The 16,458-nt window shown below is 41.4% G+C and overlaps 1 protein-coding gene across 5 annotated transcripts in view; it reads left to right on the top strand.

Moving 5' to 3' along the window:
* Positions 1–16,458, top strand: part of UBE2F (ubiquitin conjugating enzyme E2 F (putative)) — a 168,198-nt gene that overhangs the window by 113,801 nt on the left and 37,939 nt on the right. For 4 of the 5 annotated variants that reach the window (XM_069983185.1, XM_069983184.1, XM_069983182.1 and 1 more), the window contains 2 exons: positions 2,704–2,774; positions 5,019–5,076. In XM_069983185.1, coding sequence (XP_069839286.1) covers positions 2,704–2,774; positions 5,019–5,076 — 129 coding nt within the window. Of the gene's footprint in view, positions 1–2,703; positions 2,775–5,018; positions 5,077–8,106; positions 8,966–16,458 lie in introns of those variants that run through there. The other variant, XM_069983186.1, reaches the window with a different exon arrangement.

Below are 16,458 nucleotides of genomic sequence, written 5' to 3'. Positions count from 1 at the left end.
GAAGAAGCTAAGTACTGTATATAGAGTGGCGTGCCACATCCCGTCCCCACCTTTGTGCTAACTACAGGGGAACTTACAGTACAGGAGCCTAACAACAGTGGGACATACAGTATGGCAACTAACTAGCATACAGAGTGGGGCTACAGTGTAGGGGCATACCATATAATTCTAAATAATTCTATAAGACCCGGTCTTATTTTCAGAGAAACACTTTGCACTTTCTTATAAATAGAGCAAATTGAACTCTAACTAACAAGCACTATGTAAGTTGCCATCGCTCAAGACATATGGGGAAACCCATGGGAGACTCCCACTTGTTATATTTATGTTGAGTGGCTTCAGGAGAAGATAATTTTTAATAAAGTACAGACATAGAGTTCTGATATGAAAAGCCTATCTACAGAGGAAGGGGTTTATGTAATCCATGGTTGATTGATATGTGGTTTCTGCTTCCTCTTTTAAAAAGTTGAAGTTGATGCCTGCTGCACGTTAAGTGGAAAAGGTTTATGCCATATTATCACATGTATGTATTCCCTGTTGGCTGTGTTCCTTCCATTTTCTCCTGGCTTAAAAGCGTCATTGTTGTTAATTTTTTTTTTAGCCTTTTTTTAATATATTTTATTTTTCATTTTATCACCCTTCAAATCATCTTTATACATTTCTCCACCAGGGGGCGCAGTTTCATAGATGTAGCCTCCACTGTTCAAAATGTAAAAATCTCGACTAGATCAGATAAAAAAAAAAAAAATTGTCGAAATTGCTGTAGTCCCTCCCTCCTGCGTGTCAGGTTGTCATTTGAATGATAGCCTACACAAGCACACACTCATATGCAAGTCTGTGAACTGCGCGCTCACATTCTAAGCAAAGGACCAGTTTTTTCCTGCATATAGCCTCCTAATGTCTGGTGCTTTGTGGACTCTTCCAGCTCAGAAACAAACTGCCAAATAGTGACCGACAACTTTTCCTCGCCCATCCTTATCTAATAGAGCCAGTGTCCTATAAGAATGTTACTCATAATATATATTGATGCGCAAAACTTATAAAATTCATATCAAATACAAATTGTTCTAAGACTTTTTTTTTTTTTTAAAGCTGGAGTCTATATCGGTAGATTTTTTCCAACTCCAGCCAAACCTAGCTCAGACTCCGACTCTGAAGCCCTGGTTCCAGCGCCGGGTCTCGGATCACACCGCCCGGTTCTCCCGTCCCGCTGCCGCTTCCTGGTCTGAGCTGTGGCTTGAGTCGTGACGTCTCGAGGTAGCTCAGCCATTCAGCTGTCGTAGTGGGCCCCCCTCGGCCGCTGAATAGCTGAGCTGCCTCGAGACGTCACGTCTCAAGCCGCAGCTCAGAGTAGGAAGCAGCAGCTGGACGGAAGAACGGAGCGTCGCGATCCGGGACCTGGCGCTGGAACCAGGGAGGTAAGTGAGCGTCGGCCTCTATGCACCCCCTCCCTGGCCATACACTAAAAATAAATCCAGCCCACAGTACCCCTTTAAGCTCGGTTGAGTTGATGATAAAGGGGTATTCCGTTCAGACACTTTTTTAAACTACTGAACAGTTAACGCCAACATGTCAGTTTGTATAGAACATACTCTTAACAAGTCAGCGTTTTTTCAGTGGTTTTTCTGGTCTTACCTCCCTGAAAAGACAGAAACTCCTCCTCTAATCATCCACTCTGACTCACTCCTATCGGAGACTGCACCCACATGGTGTTCTGCATCTCAAAGGTGGGCTAGTGGGAGAAAGCCAAGCCCACCTCTGCCAGTGGGCAGGGAATACAATACTGTGGTGGGTACACATTGGGACCAGTCAGGGAGGGGCACTGCATGATGGAAAATGTAGTTTCCTGGCCAGCACGAAGATTGGCTTTATTAAAAAAAAGAAAAACAATTGGGGTAACAATGGGAGCTAAAAAGCAGGAGAGGTCTCGAAATCTCATGGGGAAGCAGTGACTAAGACCTGTGGGGTTTGGGAGTATTTTAATATAAAGCTCATGGGTCGAATACCCCTTTAATAGAGCTGAGCGCAGGGATGGGTCTCTTTTGCAGGAAAGTAGCATTTTTTTTCTAATTTTTGATTGACCCCTTTAAGCTCTATTGGGTATAAATTACCTTTCTTCAAGAAATAATTTCTTCCCATTTGTTGTGTAATATTCATTACAATGGTAATTTATAATAAAATTAATTTTTCAGTGTATAGAATCGTCCGAACAGAATGTTTCAATAAGTCACATATATGAAATCTCCAGGTATCTGAACGATTTAAAGGTCAGACATATGTGCAATGCAAGCAGTAATAGTGAAGTATTATGATCAAGCCCTATTGTACATGTATAGGCCTAGAGGGACCCAATCACATGTCATTACATCTGCCTGTATCAGCTCTCATAAATTGAAATCTTGTGTAACATCTCCAAGGGGCTATTACAGCTTTGTTGGCAGGAAACATGGCTTTTACGTACCTCAGCTCACCTACAACTGTGTCCTCTCCCCGCACTTGCCAGATATCGTCCATAACAGAACCATTACCAAGAAAGTGTCATGAGCAAGCTTGTAAAATTTGTCTTTCTAGTACAATTATTGACTTTGAAAAAAATTATTCTAGCTGTAACTACATAGAGAGAGACTGCCATGTGTGATGGATTGTTTGTCTCACTCCTGTCCTAACATTGTGACATTTATTTCTCTCTCCTTTCATATGCAGCCTCCTAAAGTGAAGTGCTTAACTCGGATCTGGCATCCGAACATCACAGAGACAGGGGAAATCTGTTTAAGGTGAGAACTTAAGGTTGTACATGACTTTATTTTTGCTCTCTTTTTAGGCTGACTCAGGTTTTAATGCTTATAGGATATCATATTGAACAAGCAGAGGTTATAACCTATCGATTGCTAATCATGCTTTTTTAATTACTCTAACTATGATGATTACTATGAAACTGATACTGCTATTCAGCAGCTATATAACACTCTATACATAGTAATGTCATCACCTTCAGCAAAACACTCATGTACAGTTGATGGCTATGTTCACAATTGAAAAGTGGTCTATGTTTGGGGCATACACCTGCATACAGGATAGGTATGCTGATATGTATTGAGGCATGCCATTGTCAAGCCCAATGAGTTCAAATGACTGACCTTGGTATATATCACCATACCTTCCTGCCAGTATGCCATGCCTATGTATAGTGCAACTTGGTTCAAGTGCAAGTTCCACCATTTAGGCTGATCCTAATGGAGCCAATGTGTACATTGCTGTCTTTAGCCATAACCCACTAATTAAACCTTAGATAATTCTTTCATTTAATTTTCAATCTTTTTATTTTAAGCATTTTATAAGGGATATGGCTGATGCAGGTGCACTTTTTATTTATTTATTTTTCTTACATATTTACTCCTTTGGGAGGCTCAATGTATTAGGGCCCGTTCACACTGAGGAAAGGCGACTGCAATGGGATGACTTGTGTGCCTCCACTTTCGTCGCTCTCCACTCAAAGAATTGACATGTCTTCTGATTGACACTCTGAGGCAGGCAGAATTGTGCGGCAGGGGGCTCCACCACAGAATTCCACTGCTTTTACTCAGTGTGGACATACCCTAAAAATTTTTTTTAAAAACCTGTCTGAGGTCAACTTAATGGGGGAGATTTATGAAAGGGTGTAAATATACACCTGGTGTAAACTGCCCACAGCAACCAATTACAGCTCAGCTTTTAGCTCTGGTAGAATAAAAGAGGAGCTGTGATTGGTTGCTGTGGGCAGTTTACACCAGGTGTATATTTACACCCTTCCATAAATCTCCCCCAATGTGCTGAGATGGTACCTGCTATATGATGAAATGGTTTGCTGAGGACCCTTTTTTTTTCAAAAAAAATTTAAAGACGTTTTTTTCTTTCTTTTAAATATTTATGCCGTGTGTATGACTAGGGGATTGTATACTGTAAATCCTAGCACATCAAGAATAAAAGTATGGAAGGAATCCTGCTGTGATCGGCAGCTAATAATCCCTCTCACTAGTGCTACTCTCCTTGTGCTGCTGGGTAAAGAAATTGGAATCCTGCAAACCCACTGAAGTATAAAATAATATATATCAATATATCACTAAGTGCATACAATGTCAATTGAAAGCTAATGGTTGGTAACCGTTTCACATTACAACCTAGCGTAAGGGTAGTAGAAAGTGCAAAAATGTACCTGGTTCATTGTCTGTTTCCCAGTGTGTCCGATAGATGGATTTTCCCGGTGGTATCAGTGGATCAAAAGTTCCCGGAGGAGCAGTGACGTCCCTGTCAGTACGGATCCTCGCTTGAGGCAAAAAAAACCTACGTGTGTGTGTGTGTTCATAAGAACAGGCTACTACCCTGACGAGGGCAACTGGAATAGTTGCTGACACACGTAGGTTTTTTACCTCAAGCGAGCATCTTTACTAACAGTGACGTCTCTGCTCCACTGGAAACTTTTGAACCAGAGCTCACGGCGAACTGCATCTGTAGGAGGAAGCCACCAGCCGGGCGCCTCCATACTACAGCACCAAAACGGCTACAGACTGAATTAGCACTACAGGAGCGAAGTGGATCCACTGTTACCATCGAGAAGAAGATCCATCTATCGGAGACCATGAACCAAGTAAATTTTTGCACTTATTACTACACTTACGCTAGGTTATAATGTGAAACGGTTAGCAACCTTTGACTTTCAATTGACATTGTATGCGCTGAGTGATATGTTTATATATTATAAGTCCTAGCACTTGCAGGTTGCTATTGCATCTTTCTGTTTTTGTCTGTATTTTAGCCACAGCAGCAGGTTGCTGTGAACAGTGGTATTGGAGTGTTGGCCTTTTTTCTTTTTGCTTTCTTATGAATACTTTGTGTCTAGTGGTAAGTAGTCATTATAAAAAAAAAAAAAAAAAAAAAAAGCATATGAAGTGCGACCAGTGGGTGCCTAGTAGAAGATATGTCGAATGTCTCTTGCCAAACCTACATCTAGATTTTTCTTTTTTTTTTTTTTTTTTTTTAAGTTTACTGAGAGAGCACTCTATAGATGGAACGGGCTGGGCCCCAACACGAACCTTAAAGGTATGTAACTGTCAATTTTTCCAAATAATTTTTTTTCTAATTTTATTACATAATAAGGATGAAAAAGTCCCATCTAGTTATCATTCTGTCCTACAGTTTTGACCTTGAGACATGCTTCTTTCTTCTCATCAACCCCCCTCATCCACTGTTTACTGCATAAAAACAGCTCAGATCAGACGTTTGTCAAAGGGATCCTAGTTCTCCTTAAAGGGGTTGTCCGGCGATAAAAAATTATTCACAGAATAACACACATTACAAAGTTATACAACTTTGTAATGTATGTTATGTCTGTGAATGGCCCCCTTCCCCGTGTTTCCCCCCACCCACACTAGACCCGGAAGTGTGGTGCATTATACTCACCGCATCTCGTGTCGTCCACGGTCACAGTTATGCTCAGCCAATCGCGGCTGAGCTTCGGATGACGCTGCAGAGGGCGGCCGGCACTCGGGAAGATCCGCCGGCCTCCCGAAGAAGACGTCACTGCTGAGGATCGGAGACCGTGGTCGGCACGTGACAGGTAATGTATAGCGCACCACACTTCCGGGTACACGGGTGGGGGTGGTGGGACACGGGGAAGGGGGCCATTCACAGACATAACATACATTACAAAGTTGTATAACTTTGTAATGTGTGTTATTCTGTGAATAATTTTTTATCGCCGGACAACCCCTTTAAGGGGAGTCCATTATAAAAACGTGTGGATACTTGCCAACAGCCAACACACTGCTCTTCACTGATGAAGGGGCAATAACCCTGAATAAGCTGTCTGCAGATGGGCAGTCTTTCCTTTTGGATTTGGAGGTTTGGCTTGGCATATTTTCCCTGTCAGTATTCCTAGATGAAGTGAAACTGACTTGAAGGGACACCACTTTCCCTAAATAGTGTGACAGCTATTTTGCATATCCTTTCTTCCAAGACCGATGTTTAAATGATGGGCCTGTGGCTCATTCCGAGATCAAATTATAAACTTGCAGTACAAATCTATAGAGAGGAGGTGTAAAAATGGATATTGGAGGGGGTCTCAAAAGACCGAAAGCTTCAGCGAGACAGAAAATAGATTATCCAGCGGCTCCTGTAAGGGTAAACGGGCTGAATAATGGCGCCAGTAAGCGCTGCACTGCCTTTAAAAGGCATGGTTAATCTTGTGACTGGACCACACAAACAATCGCTGCATTTTTTGTGCGTCTACTTAAATATAATGCTGTCAGCCGCACATGAACTCTTTACACAGGTATATATATGGCCCATAGCGCTGAATTTTGAAGCACAAACTATGCAATCAGCTGACAAGTGAGCTATTACTTTTACACGGACCAATTATCGGCCAAAGTAGAGTTTCTAGCTATGCTCCTTGCAGATAATCGGCTCATGTAAAAGAGGCCTAAGCAACGGCTCACACCCCAGGGTTCAAGTCCCAGTTTAATCTGTTAACTAGTGCTCTCTAATGCCCTCCATGCCACTGCTGCTTCTCAGGGTGCGTATAGATGATAAAATGCAGAATCTTTCTTGTACAGGTTATATAATGAGTATAATAGTGCCTGTACGTACACATACAGAAAGGCTTATGACTGAAAAGTTCCCTGAACAACATCTACTCGTTTTAAACTTTTTTACTAACAGTTTTTCAGTTTTCTGGGATTTTTAGTTTACTATTTCTATTTATTACTTTGGTTTTCTTCTGTTAAACCTGTTAAAACTACAGTATGTCTTCCCAACATATACTGTACATTATCTTGTGGTTGTATGTGTTATTTGTTTATATGTGGTTCCAAAACTGTACATTATATTATATGTGGTCTGTAGGCTGCATTTGTAGTGGCATGACTGCTCTCCTGCATCTACTGGGTTAGCTCATCACTGCCTCGATAGGCACATTTTGCCTAGCATAGCAAGTTACATTGTTTCCGTTTGTCCTAGATGCAGAGTGTGTTGTGTTTGATGTTGGCTAGGGTGGTTATTCTTACACTAGGCATTCAACCCCGTTGCATTTATACACCAATGCCATGGACAGATATGGTTTTATGCTATTCATTACTTTACCATAAAGTGTAGTAACCATTGACTTACACATTGCTTTAATTATTATGAGGTTTTGTTGTGTTACATATGGTTAATATTACCCTCCAGCTACCTTTACTGAGAAATTTTGCAGAAAAGTAATAATAATTGTGCAGGGAGGAAAGAGACACTGTTTCTGTGTAGGGCCCTCTACGGTAAGCTGTGAAGCACATGCTTCAGTATTCACACATTAGTTGACTAATACATAAATGTCCCCAGTGCTTGTCTGATATCACTATGATATGCACTAAAAGTTATTTAAATTTACATTTAATTCACATTTTAACTTACTACACTTGTACTTCAAGATGCCTTGTGAATATCTAGTGAGATTAGCCTAGGCAATATTTCTGGCTTTGGCAATATGAGAACCCTAGTGCTAACACTAGTTGCCTATCTGGGAAAATCCTGTTTGGTCCCTTGGCTTAAAGGGGTTCTCCGGTGATTTAAGAACTGATTGAGTCAGGACAACGCCACGGCCAGTGAATGGCTAAGTGGGCTGTCACTGCCGAAACAAGTCCCGCTTGTAAGTGGCAACAGGAGCGCTTAGCGGAGGACCCAAAGACACCATGGGAGGTTAAATAAAAATAAGATGTTTAGTATGTTGTACAGAAGGGCAGCAGAATATCAAAAGTTTTTCATTGCTGAGGTACCTACTTAAATGATCAATATGTTAAAGCTGCAGGGTTCATCCCTGACAAACTTTACCAATAGGGCAGAACAGCATTGCCATTTGGTTAGTAGTAGGTTGTGACGTGATTAACGGTGTATAAAAGACATTGCCACTGCCTACTGTCCCCTCCCCACCCCTACAGCTCACGCCGCTCCCTGCATATAATGGGACACGTGTCTCACAGTTTTGGTAATGCTTCTAGCAACGTTTTCAGAACATTGTTAGTTTTTAGAACATCGGGAAAAAGAAAGGTTTCTATGACCAACACTATTTATATAATGTGTTACATTTCGTTCCAGAACTGTCGGCATGACAACTATCACCATCATCCACATCGGCATTCACAGTGACCTGAGATAGAAAATGTGCTGCACTTGCTGAATCACAATTTATATTATACGCCACATCTCAGCACCGTTCTGTCAGGCATACTGCTTCATGTACATGACATCACTACATTGTATTCTGTATTTCAGTGATTTCTTCCCACATAATAACGCCATACTTTTATCTTTTTCATATTCTAATGAACAAACTATCAAGTCGTGGAAGCATTCGGAACACTTTTTTCCATTTACGCTTTGTACAAAGTTGAGAATGCATTTAAATGATTGGCGTCACTTGGGAATTGCAGCCAGGGCCAGCAACAGTAATCTGCTTTTTATTGTTGGCATCTTTTAGACTCTCCTTGTTGATTTTAATGTAGATTACTAGATGAAAATGACCTTTCAGCATATGTTCACAAACCTGTCCACCTCCACCGCTTCCGAGGCTAAAATTATTTTCTGTTTAATCTCCGCCTCACCGGGGGAGCAACACGCCAAGTCTTTTTGAAAAAAATTGCATAATTCAGAATGGATTGAAGATGACTATGGGAATCCTTCCCTTAGTTTCCCTTGTCAGTACTTGTTATAATAGATGTGGCCGTTTTGATTTTCAGCTTTTTCTCCTGGTCTGTGCAAAACTATTCCCTCTTGAACAGTGTGTGTCTATGGCTCTGTGTGTATGTATGTGTGTGTATGTGTATATAATTAATATTCTGCACACTTGTGCTCAAAAATAGGGTGCAAAGTATGGACCAGTTTAAATAGGTTCTATTTTTTCTTGGTTGTTTTGGCCAAACTGACCAAGAAGATAGCCATAAACATGACACTCCACATACATATGATATTTTTTTTTTTACAATATTTTGGGCAAAAACCAAGTAGTGGATCTAAGAGGAAGAAAACAGGACTTGGGCCAAGTTCACGCACAGCATAAAAATGATGCAGTTGAACTGATCTGCAAATCTTAACCTAAAACCAGTAAAGAGGTATTTATACCGAGCCTGGTCCTCCACCGCTGGTTTCCCAATTGCCTGGTCCCCACTCTAGTCTTTACTAGTTTCAGTGACGTTCTGTGTTTCCTGTTCAAACAAAACTTCATCAGAACAAGTAAATATGAGGAGATTTGTGGGGCCTGGGTGCTCAGGATATCAACTGTGGGGGGGAGCAGGACAAAGAAGTATACTTTGTGGCCACATACTAAAGCTAATCTATACCCTCCTGCACCCCTATCCCACCCCCAAACCACTGGTATCCTTTGTTTGCTCACATGAAGTCTTTCTTGGCCAAGTGTTTTAAAATGCGTCTGGTGTCGTCTTCGGGGTAAAAAATGCTCTTTTATTCAGTAGCAGCAGTGTTAATAAGGCGGGGCCTAGAGTGCACATGCCCTAGGCCTTCCACGCTGCTCAGGTCTTCCTTTCAATTCTTCTTTTCTGTAGTAACACCCCCTTGAGAGATTTCACCTCTTCAGCAATTGTGCATGTGCCATAGCAATCTGAAGCTGCATAAGTGCACCGATGCAGCCGGGCTGCTTGTTCTATGCTAGCAGCCTGCCCTGCTTCGGAACGCTCAGGCGCATGCAAACAATTTCAACCATTGTTAAAGAGACGAAATCCTACCAAAGGGGACTTTACTAAAGACCAGGAGGGTGTAAAGGAAGACTAAAGAGGTGTTGCTGGCCTAGGGAAACTCCAGGCCCCTCTTCATTGACACAAATGCTTCCGCATTAAAGCTTATCCTTTACCCCAATGACCGCACCAGGCACATTTTGAAATACACGGTCAGGAAGGGCTTCATATCTGCAAACGAATCATATTAGTCCTATTTGGGGGGGGGGGGGTAGGTGGATTTAGATTTGCTTTCAAGGGGAACTATCAGCTAGTTAAACAAATCTACCCTGCTGATATGTCTCTATTCCACTGGAGATGCCAAGGAGGAAGGTATGCCTTTTATCTTCCTCCTCAACACTGTTCCGGTGCAGTTAGTCATTTGCTTCACAGTTTGGTGAGACCGTTAGGAGTACTGCCCCATATCCCCTCCCCCAGCTGGCCAGCCCGCCCCTTTCTAATGATAATGAATGGGGCGGGCAGTGCTTCTAACAGTTTCACCAGACCGTGGAGCACACGACTAACTGCAGAGGAGGAAGGTGAGAGACATATACCTTCCTCCTCAGCGTCTCATGTGCAATAGATTCGTCTAACTGCTGATAGTTCCCCTTAAAGAAAAGCTCCCAGTCCTGACAGCCCTTATAACTGTGGTATTGATATAGCAGCAGATGTTTTTTTTTTTTTTACAGTTTTTTACTTTGTTGCAAACTTTTACTGTGGATTTGACTACCAAAATTCCTAAAAAATGTAGTATGTGAATATAAAAAAGCAAATGCCACCACTCTCAATCATCTGCTTGTCTCCTGTATCTCCCGGGTTCCTTTTTCTTCATAGCCCAGATGGAACTACCCACTTAGCCGGTCAGTGACTGCAAAGATGTCCCACCTCAGTCACTGATTTGCTGAGTGGGCATTGCATAGCCAGGTTGTGACATCGCAGGACCAGGAAATACAGGATACCTGCGGCACAAGGACATCTAATTATAACTCCCTTATTATGTTCTCCTTTAACCTTATGCATTTCCACTCTGTTGTATCCTCTAATGTATTAGCCCCTTAAAAGCTTCAGAACCACCTGTGTATATTCCGCCTTTTTCTGCTTTGTAAAGGGAAAACAAAAAAACTCCTCCATTAACATTTATGTTTTCACATTCTGCTCGGCCAAATGACTTTTTTTTTTTTTTTTTTTCAACGGGGGCGTTAGATAAGCACACCTTATGGGTTTCACATTATTGGAAACAAAAAGAGCCGAGTGAGACAATTCATCATGTAGGACCGTAGAATACGTCACTGCTACATAAGTGGATAATAAACCACTTTTATATCTCGCTAGAAAATGATTTCCAGGATTATCATCATGATGGGGGTCTTCACAGGCTCTTGTGCGATCTGATAATAGAGCATTGTATGAAATGAGTTTTAGTAATTTTGGTTAAGTATGTTAAGCTACCTTTTACTGTGTACGTGTATTTTCTGAATTTCCAGTACATGTTCACCAACCAGGAATAGCAGTACAGATTGCATACCTTAATTTACCTCAACAGATGTACGTGCAAAAGCCTATCTTGGCATTTACATTCTGGAGATTGCCTCAGGATATGTTGTGCTGCTAAAATAGACAGAGATGAGGGAAGCACAGAAGGAATTAATAAGGTTGAAAGAGAGTTATAGCGACAGAGGCACTGGACAGAGAAACTGGGATCCTGAATTCTTTCCAAGTCTCAATATTATGCTGGATGGATGTTCTCAGATTATGTGGGTTGCCTCATCCATTGCCGATTATGCATACATTTACATGAACTCTTTTCTGGGTTGATTAAAATATTGGCCACAAACTTTCGGTTGCTGCATTGAAACATCCTCTAATGTAAGTGGTATGGATTGATGCAGAGGAAGTAAAGTAACACCAATATTGGGTTATAGGATTTATGCAACTAGGCTCCATACATAGTAGAGAAGTCATTATACTAGAAGTATTATATTGCCCCCCCCCCCCCCCAAAAGTTATACAAATCACCAATATACAATTATTTTGGGAAATGGTTATAAAGTGTTTTTTTTCTGCACTAGTGCATCAAGGCTTCACTTCCTGGATAACATGGTGATGTCACGACCCGACTCCCAGAGCTGTGCAGGCTGTGGCTGCTGTAGAGGGTGATGGCAGGGGGATGCTCAGTGTCCCTCCAGTGCCCTGTGTCCCTCAGTGTCCCCCTGCCATCATCCTCTCCAGCAGCCACAGCCCGTACAGCTCTGGGAGTTGGGTCGTGACATCACCATTTTATCCAGGAAGAGAAGCCTTGATGCTGTAGTAAGTGCGGGAAAAAAGCACTTTATGTGCATTTCCCGTAATAAGTGTATATTGGTGATTTAGATATACCTTTTTTTTTTGGGGGGGGGGGGGAGAAATGTCCCCCACATTTTTTTTTTCTTCTGATCAAAGCCCTAAAAAAACCTGTGATAATCGCTTGGTGTAAAAGCTTCTGTTAAAAGGTAACAATCAGCCGATATGCATGATGTCTGCTGATCTTTTTCTTTCAACATGTTGAAAAAAAAACGATAGGAACGATAGCGATGGTCTGCTGCCCATTGCTCGGAGCAATAGGAACAGTGGCAGCTGACCGCTGCTATCTTCTATGGCAGGGCTGTCAAACTCAGGTTCTCCAGCTGTTGCAAAACTATAGCTTTGGCTGTCCAGGCATGATGGGAATTGTAGTTTTGCAACAGCTGGAGGGCCTGAGTTTGACACCAGTGTCCCATGGGATTGTCCAAGGAGCCCCTGTCGCAGCTCCCAACAGACACCCCCCCCCCCTTCTCTTACCAGTGGGGAGCAAGCGAGCGCTGATCTGTCAGGTTAATGGGGCCTTTAATGCTTCTGTTGTATGTCCTGTTCCTCATGAATTAATTCATGGCTTCCTTTTGCTCAACAAAAACTAAAAGATAGACTGCTTCACTTTTGACTTACGTGTGCCTAAACTGTTGTGTGTCAGAGTCACATCGCTAGGCATTTCCTCCACGCACTTGACTTAGGGAGCCCGCACTCAGGTGAACGCTTTTGTTCCTACATTTAAATGCAGCACACTCTAGTGAAAGAAATGCTGAACAGAGCGGTGTATTACTTTACACAGTATAGATAGAGAATTGCCAATCAGCAGCTGATGAGCAGAGGATGCTGGTGCTTATGAATATCAAGGACTACTGAGCATATGCACAAAATGAAGAGAACTAGAGTGTGATGCTTGGAGTCCCTGTTTAGGAGGATATCTTGAAATCAGCTGCACAGAACAATGTAAGTGATACATCATTCAGCTGCTCTGTCACTAGTTTTTGCTACCCTTAGACCAGCTACCCATAGACCAGCATACACCTACTGACTCTCTTTAAAAGATGTTATTTGCAAGTAGATATGTAGTAGCTTTTAATTTGGACACACTTAATGATTGCAAAATGCCCCCTGCCAAGACAATTTTACCATTATGTTTTTAGTGTTTTTTAAGACATTTACAATTAAAAGATTATTTAGTGTACAGGTAATTACAAGCTATTTTTTTATAACAAAAAAGTATGTATGTTTTAATTAAAATATATTAAAATTACATTTTAGGCCCTATGGCCCAAGTAATTTTTTACATTTAGATTTTTCATTTTGAACACGTAACTGTTATTGAACCGAAAAGGAAAAGAAAAGTTGTATCCCAACCTGCATTCACTTCATAAAAAGGCAGAAAGTTGTCTTTAGCTTTTGCCTTTATAGTAAAGAGTACTTCTGTCTGATACACAATTCATGTTTACTATTGAATAACTAGTATGAAGTGTTCACATCCTTTAGCATGTGAGGTTTGTATTATGGGAGCCTCCCACTGCTGAGCAAATAGAAGCTCTCCATGCGTCCAAGTACATCTGCAGAGAGAGATAGAAGTAGTTTTTTCTATGTATTTTTGTTCAGACACAGCTAAACCACCAATGGGTATTGCTGTTATATCCCTTACAGGTTTGCTTTTTGTGTTTTAAGTGGATGCTTCCATAAAACATTCTTCTTTGTTTGGAATAGTTCTTCTGGTCTTCATTAGTGTATCATATTTCTGTCCCCAAGTGAACATTTTCCTAACACTCAAGATGTGAAACCTAAGAAATCTGTGGGCAGTATTCCTCTGTAACATCAAGGTAAACTAGAAATTCTTCATTGCCCCCTTAGAATGAGGCCTTATTCTGACACTGACACATGACAGCTGCACAGAGAAACTCTACCCCACAAACCGGGATAGTTCGGAAAGTATTTGCCGGCTTCTGAGGCCCCACTGCAAGGGTGTGAAGAACACAAGCCTGGCTTCCCATTACATTCAAGGAAGACAAACTACTTTAACCTCTGGAGCTCAGGAGGGTGTTTATTGAGTATGACAATCACTTCTATATATCCTCATAGCAATACACTTTTGGCTATCCCACCCAATAATAAAATTTATCATTTTGTCTTATTCTCAACTATTGTAAATCTAGACATAAATTCCTCCAACATGTTGTAATGACTGGTTGGAACACCCAAAGCAATTCATCTTTCTAATAAAATAAAATTGAGGTCATTCATCGTTCACAGTATGACTGTGTCTTTGGCTTACATAGGGTTAGCACTGACCCATCCGGCAACCTATCTTGCATTTCTCTATCTTTTCACTTTCATTGTCCAGTGTTCAGTTTACGTATAAGTATGAATTTCTGCTTGTGTTTTGTTGGGTCACATCCGGACTTTGTCAGATCAAATGGACACACAGTTTCTGTCCTTGCCTAGCACCAGTTTTTTTTTTTTTTATAGTCTTTCATTTGTTGGCACATCTGTCACTTGCAACTGAGCAAACTGATAACACTTTAAATAGCTGGCAACCCGAGCTCGGTTTGAAATTTAAGGTCCAGTAAATATTGCATCAGTGCCTCCAACCATGGAATTTAAAGGACCCATCTGACTGTTATCGCATATTACAGCCAATGTCCGAGACCGCAACGTATTGTTTGTTACAGTATCTTCCTGATTTTCATTTTGCAGTTTATAATTGGAGATTTGTGTTCCAAGCATAGACATTTCTGTCAGATAAGGGTATCTTGTCTGTGTGTTAGTATGTAGTAGATAATGCATTTGACAGTCAGGTGACAGCTCCATGGAACATGCAGAAAGCTAATTGTCTATAGCTCGTTTTCATCTCACTGTCATAGAACGTTGTGTCAAAGCGAGATTATCCAATATTTCCATAATATTGTCTTGGCCTTTTGGAAAAGCAGAGCTATTAAGTCAGTCTTTACTATTCCATAGATTTCTGTGTACTAGAATATATCTGCTAATGTCATCAGGATTTTTTTTTTTATTATTATTTCAGTACCAAAGAACCAGCTACAGAGATGAAGGGACATATGTGAGGTAGTTCTACATTCACAGAGATCACAATATGTCAAAAGAATAAAAGATCCATCCACTGTACAGCAAGAATACAAAAAAGCTTAAAATACTGTCCCCTCACCTAGGGCAGTGCAATCTATAGTGCTAAATTAAGAGTTAGGGTAGGTTCAGACTACGGAATCCGCCCGGATAAGTTCCGGTGGATTGCGTGGCTCGTGCCTGTTTACAGCGGCGCACCTATCCGCCCGTGCCATAGACACCATTCTATGGCCAGGCCAATTCCACAGATAGAATAGACATGTCTGTTCTTTCGGCAGAACGCGGAATCGGCCTGGACATAGAATGGAGTCTAAGGCACGGGCAGATAGGTGCGCCGCTGTGAACAGGTACGAGCCACGGAATCCGCCGGAACTTCTCCGTGCGGATTCCGTAGTCTGAACCTACCCTTAGGTACACTTCCCAACATATCCCAACGGAAGATACATACAATGACTACATTATCTATTTCTTCACCTACATTTTTTGCAAAATCTGCCATCACCAGGTTGTGTATCGAAATGGTGACATGAGTTCCTGAATGCCTTGGTCTGACATTTATATAATTAAAATGTTTAAACTTTTTTAAAGAACTCTGTTGTACATGTTTCTGTGTTTTTCTGTGTGTAACTTATCCATACATAGAAAGTACTTCATTTGAGTTATGACCACCTTGATCTTGGGAGAGCTAACGGATGAGGAGTAGTAATGAGCGAACGTTGGAAAAGACGAGTGGCTAAATACACCCTCGACATAACCTATAGTGTCTGGAGAAATTGTATGCCATCCTAGGGAAAACATGGATAGTGTCTATGTCTGTATCCTTATTTTCCAAGACTCCCTGGGGTGGCATCTTTTTTTGCCCAGACGTTGGGAGTTGAATGACAAGTGTTTGTGGGGTTTTTTTTATTGGATTGATAAATGGATTGATAGAATTTTTTCTAATTGCCGCCCTGACGGAGATGCCTGGCACAGCGTCAGACACATGTAATGGGAATTAACATTCAGCTGACAGCTCTTTCTCAATCCCACCACACGCATGAGTTTAGTCCACCCAGCATTCATGTGTTCTTAATAAAGAGAGGAGGAGTAAGTTGTCGCCAGAAAGATTGGGCACTTAAAATCCTGTGTGTCTAATTCTTCTATTCCCTTAGTCATCTGTCAGGAGGCCCACTATACATATTAGATGATTGGACATTTTTCTAAAGTGTATGAGCCTCTTTAGCCATTAAGGCAATGTGTATAGTCAAAGGAAGGTTGCATCTTGGGGGAATTCTTGCAAACTTGATTTGGTTTTGAGATC

This window comes from Dendropsophus ebraccatus, chromosome 9 (assembly GCF_027789765.1).
Source record: "Dendropsophus ebraccatus isolate aDenEbr1 chromosome 9, aDenEbr1.pat, whole genome shotgun sequence".
Lineage (NCBI taxonomy): Eukaryota > Metazoa > Chordata > Amphibia > Anura > Hylidae > Dendropsophus > Dendropsophus ebraccatus.
Note: the sequence above shows the minus strand (reverse complement) of the source record. Positions and strands in the feature narration are given on the sequence as shown.